This window comes from Stigmatopora argus, chromosome 16 (assembly GCF_051989625.1).
Source record: "Stigmatopora argus isolate UIUO_Sarg chromosome 16, RoL_Sarg_1.0, whole genome shotgun sequence".
Lineage (NCBI taxonomy): Eukaryota > Metazoa > Chordata > Actinopteri > Syngnathiformes > Syngnathidae > Stigmatopora > Stigmatopora argus.
This window is the reverse complement of record NC_135402.1, coordinates 1077072-1085415: the sequence shown is the minus strand read 5'-3', so window position 1 is coordinate 1085415 and position 8344 is coordinate 1077072. Positions and strand designations below refer to the sequence as shown.

General features: G+C 46.5%; 2 protein-coding genes across 2 annotated transcripts; both read left to right on the top strand.

Annotated features, from left to right (window-relative positions):
• Window positions 1-154: 154 nt before the first annotated feature.
• Window positions 155-4145, top strand: LOC144091034 (long-chain fatty acid transport protein 6). The gene is made up of 10 exons (XM_077623031.1): window positions 155-647; window positions 1043-1246; window positions 1320-1478; window positions 2167-2291; window positions 2410-2604; window positions 2684-2774; window positions 2845-3043; window positions 3191-3288; window positions 3413-3543; window positions 3607-4145. The coding sequence occupies exons 1-10, from the start codon at window positions 173-175 to the stop codon at window positions 3781-3783; spliced, it is 1854 nt and encodes a 617-aa protein (XP_077479157.1). The 5' UTR covers window positions 155-172; the 3' UTR covers window positions 3784-4145.
• Window positions 4146-4167: 22 nt separating this feature from the next.
• prrc1 (proline-rich coiled-coil 1) lies at window positions 4168-7959 on the top strand. Its single transcript, XM_077623032.1, has 9 exons — window positions 4168-4323; window positions 4694-4829; window positions 5036-5362; window positions 5509-5654; window positions 5812-5914; window positions 6217-6380; window positions 6580-6683; window positions 6820-6922; window positions 7389-7959. The coding sequence occupies exons 2-9, from the start codon at window positions 4733-4735 to the stop codon at window positions 7596-7598; spliced, it is 1254 nt and encodes a 417-aa protein (XP_077479158.1). The 5' UTR covers window positions 4168-4323; window positions 4694-4732; the 3' UTR covers window positions 7599-7959.
• Window positions 7960-8344: the final 385 nt, after the last annotated feature.

Below are 8344 nucleotides of genomic sequence, written 5' to 3'. Positions count from 1 at the left end.
GTAACCCGCTCCGCCGTCCTGGCACCCGATTGGTCGGCGGGCTCAACCAATGGCAGCGGCGCCTGTGCATTGTTGCTACGCCCCTTTCTGCAAGCGCTTGTCAAAGCTTTTTGACTTTTCACGGAGTTTCCGTGGAGTTTTCACGGAATTCTCACGGAGTGTTCACGGCAACATGTTCACGCTCGTGCTGAGCACCACTTTAGTGACTTTACTTACCCTCCTTTTCTACCAGAAAACGCGACATCCCTTTTTTTGGCAAGATTTCAAATACTACGCCAAACTTGGGATGTACAGAAAGTCGTTGCAAAGTCGCATGCGGCGAGGAGTGGTCACCTTTTTGGACTGCTTTCTCCTCCGGGCGAGGGAGAGCCCCGACAAGCCATTTATTCTCTTCGAAGATGAAAAGTTGACGTACGGGGACGTGGACCGGAGAAGCGAGCGCTTGGCCGACGCTTTCGGGGACAAGCCTTGGGAAGGAGGCGGCGTCGTGGCCCTGTTGATGGGCAACGAACCGGATTTTGTTTGCGTGTGGCTGGCACTTTGCAAACTGGGCTGTCAAGTAGCCTTTCTCAATACCAATGTTAAAGCAAAGGCTCTGATTCGTTGTATTCATAGCTGTGGGGCCAAGACGCTTGTAGTGGGTTCAGGTATTGCCCTCAATTTTTGCTGCCCCCCCTTTATTATTATTACTATTTTTTTTGCTTTTCCCTACTTTTGTGATCACTTTTTTTTTACCTTTCCCAATTTTTGCTGTCGTTTTTTTCCCTTTCTCTCTTTTTGCCATCACTTTTCATCCTTTTTCCTATTTTGCCATCACTTTTTCCCCCTTTCCCTTTTTTCCCCTTTCCCTTTTTTGCCTTTCCCTATTCTTCCCATCCATCACTTTTTTTGGCCGTACCTTTTATTCCCCGTCACTTTTTCTTTGACAATTTCCTATTTTTCTTGTCACTTGTATTGCCTTTCCCCATTTTTTCCCTCACTTTTACCCTGGTTTTATCTACAAACACACCCTTACCTTACCGTCTGTCTCTCCTTCCTTTAGGTTTGGACTCTTTGCTGGAGGAGATGCTACCGGACCTCCAAAAGGACAACATATCGATTTGGACAGTGCATCCCTCGTCCTTCCCGCAGGACGTCGTCACCTCCCTCCAACAGGTGCAAAGCACGTCCAGCGAAAAGCGACGGGAGCCGCTTCGGGTGGACGTCATGTCCAATTTCCTCTACATATTTACATCGGGAACCACAGGTATAAAAAAGGTGTAAAAAACAATCTTTTCCAACGGATGCGTTGACGCTGCCGACCTTCCTCTCTTGGGCAGGTTTCCCGAAGGCGGCCCGCGTGGGTCACCTGAAGGCCATCGCCAGCATGGCCTTCTTTCACATGTGCGGCGCCACGTCGGAAGACGTCATCTACATCAGCCTTCCTCTCTACCACATGTCCGCTTCCCTGTTGGGCATCGGCGGCTGCATCCAGCTCGGTGAGTGCGTCCCAGGCAAAACGATATCGCAAAAATGTCCTTTTGTGGTTTTAGTGGTGGGTGGAAGATCCATTTTTTGGCTTATTGCTACCATATTGGGCGTTTACATGCGATTCCCAGAGTAGAGTAAGCCAAACCTTTATTTAATATTCACGTTATTTCAAAATAATGTCAAGAAAGTCATCATCCCCAAAAAGTATTTGGTGAAAACAATATGCTCATGTCATGAGTGTGTGCTTATTAAGTCAGATTTTTCTTTTTCTTAAAAAAAAACATGGGTTTCAGTACAACGTCATCTATGTAGATTCGCTGTAATTATTGTTTTGTACTGTCACATGTGCACATTGGGCCAAAAAATGCACACACAAAAATCATCAAATTCTGACTGTGTGGCTTTTATATGTTATTTAGAGTACAGATTAGCCCAAACCTTTATGAAGAGTAACTTTACTTCCAAATAATACCATGAAAGTCATCATCCCCAAAAAGTATTTAGTGAACGCAATATAATCATGTCATGAGTAAGTGCTTAGATTTTTTTTTCTTGCTGGTTCCAGCACAACGTCATCTAGATGAATTTCAATTATTCTTTTGTACTATCATAAATCCATGTTCGCCTCCCCCCAAAAAAGGACAAAAATCATCAGCTTTGCTTTCCCTTAACGATGTTCTTCTTTATTCATCACAGGTGCAACTTGTGTGTTAAAAAAGAAGTTTTCCGCCAGTCACTTTTGGAAAGACTGCGTCAAGTACAACGTGACCGTGGTGCAATACATAGGAGAGCTTTGTCGATATTTGGTCAACCACCCTGTGGTGAGATAACCTTTAAAAAAAAAAAAAAACATTTTTAGATGATTCACATCTCTTGCCATCTTGTTCGGACAAAGAAATGCCAAATGTACATTTGGGGTGGGGGGAATGATCGGTGCAGGTTCCGGAGGAGAAAAGTCACCGCGTTCGTCTGGCGGCGGGAAGCGGCCTTCGCGCCGACGTGTGGAAGGCCTTCGCCCGCCGTTTCGGGACCGTCACCATCCGAGAAGGCTACGGCTTGACGGAGGCCAGCGTGGGCTTCCTCAACTACACCGATGAGATCGGACCCGTCGGGAGAGCCAGCTACTTCAACAAGGTCAGGACGCCAAAAAATATGCGTCTCCTCGGGAGTTTCCAGGAAGGCCCTAAAATGGCCGCTTGCGTTCTTCTTGCAGCTTTCGCTGCCATTTCACCTGCTGAGATACGACCCGCAAACAGGCGAGGCGTACAGAACGGCGTCCGGACGATGTCAACCGGCACGCGTCGGTGAGTCCGTCGACCAATCGAGAGCCGTTTGGCGGACAACGTGTCACCTTTCGGGACTTTGCGTCACCAGGTGAAGCCGGTCTTTTGGTGGCTCCCGTCACGGCGGCCAGTCCGTTCTCGGGTTACGCCGGAAACCAGATCCAGTCCGAGAAGAAGTTGCTCAAGGACGTGTTCACGGAAGGGGACGTCTATTTTAACACCGGAGACCTCCTGCTCCGAGACCACCGACAATTTCTTTACTTCCGGGACCGACTCGGAGATACTTTCAGGTGATGCTGGATTGTTTAAAAAAAGAAACAAAGTCGTGCCATAAGTTCAATACACAACATTTTCATAATTCATTAGAATTGCATTGGATTCATGTGCGTGTTCTCAAAGACAAAAAATAATAATAAAATAAATGTTTTGCTATACAGGTGGAAAGGAGAAAATGTGTCCACCATGGAAGTGTCCGAGGTTTTATGTCTTCTGGATTTTATTCAAGAGGCCAATGTTTATGGAGTCGCTATACCAGGTATACTGTCAAAATGACTTTGTTTTCCCTCTTTTTTTTTGTTTTTGTTCGGGTAACAATATTAAGCCCATCTTTAACTAAAGGCAAAGCAATTGTCCTCTGTTTGTTTGGATCTGCTTGACAGGATACGAAGGTCGAATAGGCATGGCCGCCATTGTTTTAAAAGAGGAGCACACATTAAGCGGGCCCAAACTCTACGGCCACTTGCTGGAAACTCTTCCAGCGTACGCCTGGCCTCGCTTTCTCCGAATCCAGGTACGAATATGTCCACCTGCTCAAACCCAGTCGCTCGTTTGTACTGATTTTTATGTTTTTCAGGCCTCTCTGGAGATGACCGAAACTTTTAAGCAACAGAAGGGGAAGTTAGTCCAAGAGGGATTTGACCCCAAGATGACGCAGGATCTTCTCTATTTCTTAGATATCCAGCAGAAAGACTATCTTCTCCTCGATGTATCTCTCTACGAGGACATCGTGTGTGGAAAAATACAATTATAGTATCGGAGAGAATTAGCTGGTGACGATATAATGACAGTCATAAGAGTTGAGCTCATTAGCATTTTATTTGCCATGTGTATAGCAGTAAAGTAGAGAATAATTCTATTTGTTTAATAATTTAAGAATATTCAAATGTCACCTGATATTGTTTCACAGGCAAAAACAGCAACTTGTATATACACTCAAACACACAACTGTCTTTTATGCAAATACTAGTGTTCATATTTTGTTCCCTATAAAAAGAATTACAATACTTTAGGTTATTCCTCGCCTTGCTTTGAACGTTATCCAATGTTTTATCTTACTGGCTTTTCTATGAATCCGACTTACAGGAGCAAAGGAATTCTAGATTAAAATGTCGTTCTTTTCCTATGACAGTTCATTGTTTATACTTATTGGCTGCAAAAGAGGCGACCAATCAGGAAGCGGACCGCTACTTCCAGGAGTGGGTGGGGCCACCTCCCAGCAGACGTGGCAGCAAGTGACGTCATCATTGTGTGACTGCGTGTTCACGGGCTATCGAGCCGACCCAGCTAGCTGGTGAGTGTTCATGTCATATTTACACTTTTGTGTTCACTTAATATACAAAAACACGTATTTGCCATAAGTTTGAGTGAACTTAACCAGCTTTTCAGGAAGTCATTGTTGCTTGGACTTCGTAATCAAGAACGTTATACACGTGTACTGCACAGCTGATTCGAATAGTAGTACTAGTGGATTTATTGGCTTTGCTTCTAAAATGAAGAAAACTTTATTTGCAAGATTTTGGCACTGGTAAATAATTACCAAATGAAACAGGCTGTGCCAAGGATGTTATAACGTTGACTGTATTTACAATCAACCATTTATTTACTTGGGAGTGCCAACATTTCATACAGACAGCCTTGTTTTTTGTTGTTGTTTTTCTTAGGTTTGTTTTTGTGCTGCGTAGACGTTGAAGGCCAATGAGATGATGGAAGAAAGCGGGATTGAGACGACCCCTCCAACCACCCCGACGCCGCCAATAATTGCTGCCGCTTTGAGCAGCCCTCCACCGATGAACATGGGTAAGGCAACCGTCCAAATCAAGTACAAAGTCCATAACCAAAAGGTCACAATAATCACAATCTCATGCGACAAGTGCCTCAATATCTTGGAATAAAATTAATGGAGCCATCATGCTCCAAATGTTGTTAGGGAACGTATGGATGTCTAAACTGCATCTATGCTTTTGAGAAAAAGCCAAATGGAGTGTTAACAATGTGTGTTTCAGCTCCATCCAGCCATCCTTTCACCATGGCCGCCACCTCAGCCTCCATGAATTCGCCACTCGCCGCGGCCTCGGCGTTTAGCGGTCCCGTGACTCCAGCATCCATCTTTCCTCCTCCGTCTTCGCTCGCCAGCCCTTTCGGCGCCAACCTCGCCGTCTCGGCTCCTCCCCCGCCCTCTTTCGCCGGCCCGCCTCCCGTCGGGCCTCCCGCCGGGCCTCCCATTTCCAGCTTCTCCATGAGCGCGGGCTACGACATCACGCGGGGTCACGCGGGTCGGACGCCGCAAACGCCGTTGATGCCATCTTATTCCAGCCCGACCTCCATTCCGGGTAAGTTCTGGGAAACGGCTTGTTGTCGTTTAATTAACTCGGAGGAGATGATAATCAACTGCTAAAAAACACACAACAAGAAGACATAGCGGATGTCAAAATCCAACCTGGCTTTGAATTTGTCACGACGTTCCCTTCATCCTCAGGTGTGGTGTCCAACCCTATGGTTCAACAGCCTGCCATGACCGGAGGTCTAGCAGATGTCAGATCCCCCATCACCTTCCCTGAGGAGCAGGACGATCCCAGAGGATTTCCAGACCAGGCCGGGGGAGGAATCTGGGGTTTTTTCAAGGTATACAAGCTATTTTCCAGCTTCTGAAAAACTATACTGTATGCATTCTCCAACTTAGAAAATGTTTCCCAGGAGCCCCCATCATTTCCTTCATGACCAGTAATGCACATTTTTCGCCCGCTGAACAACGTGACGGCAACATCCTTCTTTTTTTTAGGGTGTCGCTGGGAACCCGGTGGTTAAGACGGTCCTGGACAAGACCAAGCATTCGGTGGAGTCGATGATCACCACCCTAGATCCCGGCATGGCTCCGTATATCAGTAAGCGTGGCTTCTCGTCGACGCTCCAAATAGATACTTTGGAGCAGGGGTGCTCAAACTGATCTACTTTTCCAGGAGCCAACTTTGCGCGGTCTTTTCCGGGCCCCTGACAAAGCTCAGCAGTTATGTATGCTGATATGAAACTAGTGTAGACGGGTAGTCGTCCCATATAACATTTTAGTACAAATCCAAATCGTACTGTCATGCGACCTAGCAATAGTACCTTAGCGATTGACTGCTTTGAGATACGTAGGGAACTGGAGACAATGGATTACATCCAAGCATGTGTTCTTTCCCTACAGAATCTGGAGGAGACATTGACATCGTGGTGGCTTCCAATAAGGAGACCAACGTGGACGCTGTGCGAGATGCTTTTCAGGAGGTTTTCGGGATGGCCGTGGTCACGGGGGAAATCGGTCCGTCCAACATTGCCCCGCAGCCTGTGGGCTACGCTGCGGGACTCAAGGTCTCTTCACTCTGTTTTTTGTGCCCGGCGTAAAGTGGGAAATATTCCGTCGTCTGCCGTTGTGTAAGGAGCACGATGTAACGCTAGCGAACTAAAAAAAAGACTTGAATGCAGCGTGATGACACCATTGCCATTTTGATTTGGTGAAATGAGACGAGCCGAAAATCTTTTTCAAATGACCAAACGCTTTGTCCCGCAGGGGGCTCAGGAGCGCATCGATAGTTTGAGAAGATCGGGCGCCATCCACGAGAAGCAGCCGGTGGTCTCCATGGAGAAATTTATTGCCGAGCTCTTCCCCGAGAAGTAAGACGCCCTTTTTTTTTTGAAGCCGCTTAAATAAACGTACACTCCCCGACGTGTCAACATAGTCGTAAAGGCGCTCGGATGGCCAAATTTGTACAAACATTGCCGGGCTTGAAACTGCCGCTTTTGTCTTTAGGTGGTTCGACATAGGCTGTTTGATCCTAGAGGACCCTGCTCATAACACCAAAGTGGAGGTCTTCACCCAGGCCACCCCGGTGGCGCTCCATTATGTCCAGCAGGTATTCTTTTCCTTTTGAAAATCTCCAATTTAGGGCCCACGGCTAAACGCTTCACGCTAATAGCCAAATGAGTGGCTCAGTATGAACAAAAAGTCCAATATATTGGGTCAAAATTCAATATTCCTTCATTTTCTGGACCACTTATCCTCACAAGGGTCATGGGGGTGCTGGAGCCTATCCCAGCCAACTATGGGCACACCCTTAATCGGTAGTCAGCCAATGGCAGGGAACGAGGAGAGACAGGACAACTAATCATAGTTCGGGTTAGGCAATTTAGAGGGTTAGCCAGCTAGCTTAGCATGCATGTTTTTGGGACGGAAGCCTGGGAGAAGAACATGGCAACTCCGCACAGTGAGGACCCACCTGGGATCGAACCCTCGACCCCAGAACAGTGAGGCCGTCAGCCAGAGTTTGGGAAGTAACATCTACCGCATGAGCTGAAACGGGCTTTTTCGTGCGTACGCAGGCGCAGTCGCTGACCCCGCCGGACTACAGCCTGGGTTGGTCCGGCCTTCTGGTCCCAATAGGCCAGGTCTCGGAAGGCGGCCCGTCCGACGGCGACGGGACGGCGTGGCTGGAGGCCACGACGGGGATGACGCAACGGCAGATGATCTACGGCGCCGCCAAAGCCTTGGCTGGAATCTACAAACGGAGACTGGCGCTCAGGACTGAATGAGGCTCCGCCCACTCGCTCCCTTCGTTTGGAGACATTTTTAAAAGAGCAAAGCATCTTTATTAGCATTCCAATTTATCAACTGGATTTGACTTGTGTATATCGTAACTGCAAAAAAAGCATATATTTGGGCATTCATTCTCGACCCGTCATCCATTTTCAGATGGCATATTGTGATTTTTATGAAAGATTGAGAGGCCTTTTGGTTATTGGATGTCCTGACTGTGTTCTTCTTGAATCTACCTAATCGCCGAAGCCGAGACCTGTTTGGTGGTGGCCAAAGATGACCACAAAAAACAAAACCTGAATGCCTTACTACACTATATGAAGGATCATCTCTAAGAATAAAATGAATTCAACCAAAGACTTGTCTGGAAATCCAATTCATTCCAAGTGCATCGGGGACAATAGGAAAATGTTTTTAAAAATTGGTTTAAAAAAATAAATACAAAATTTATATATTTTGCCATGACTCTCACTGGTAAGCACGTCTTTTGTGAAGATAAACAATATATTCAATTTCCCTTTGTACATGGCAAACAAAACCTATTTGTCGCGCCCCCAATTGTCAAAGAATACCTTGTTCTATCATTCCGAATTCTGGTTGTTTGTGGCGCAAAATGATCATCATAGACCATGTCAATAAAACGTCAACACGAAATAAAGGAGATGCTTCTTTGTAAAACACGTCGTTGTCGTCATCCTGGCAGGGTACGTTCAATTTAAACACATTAGGAATTTGAAACAGC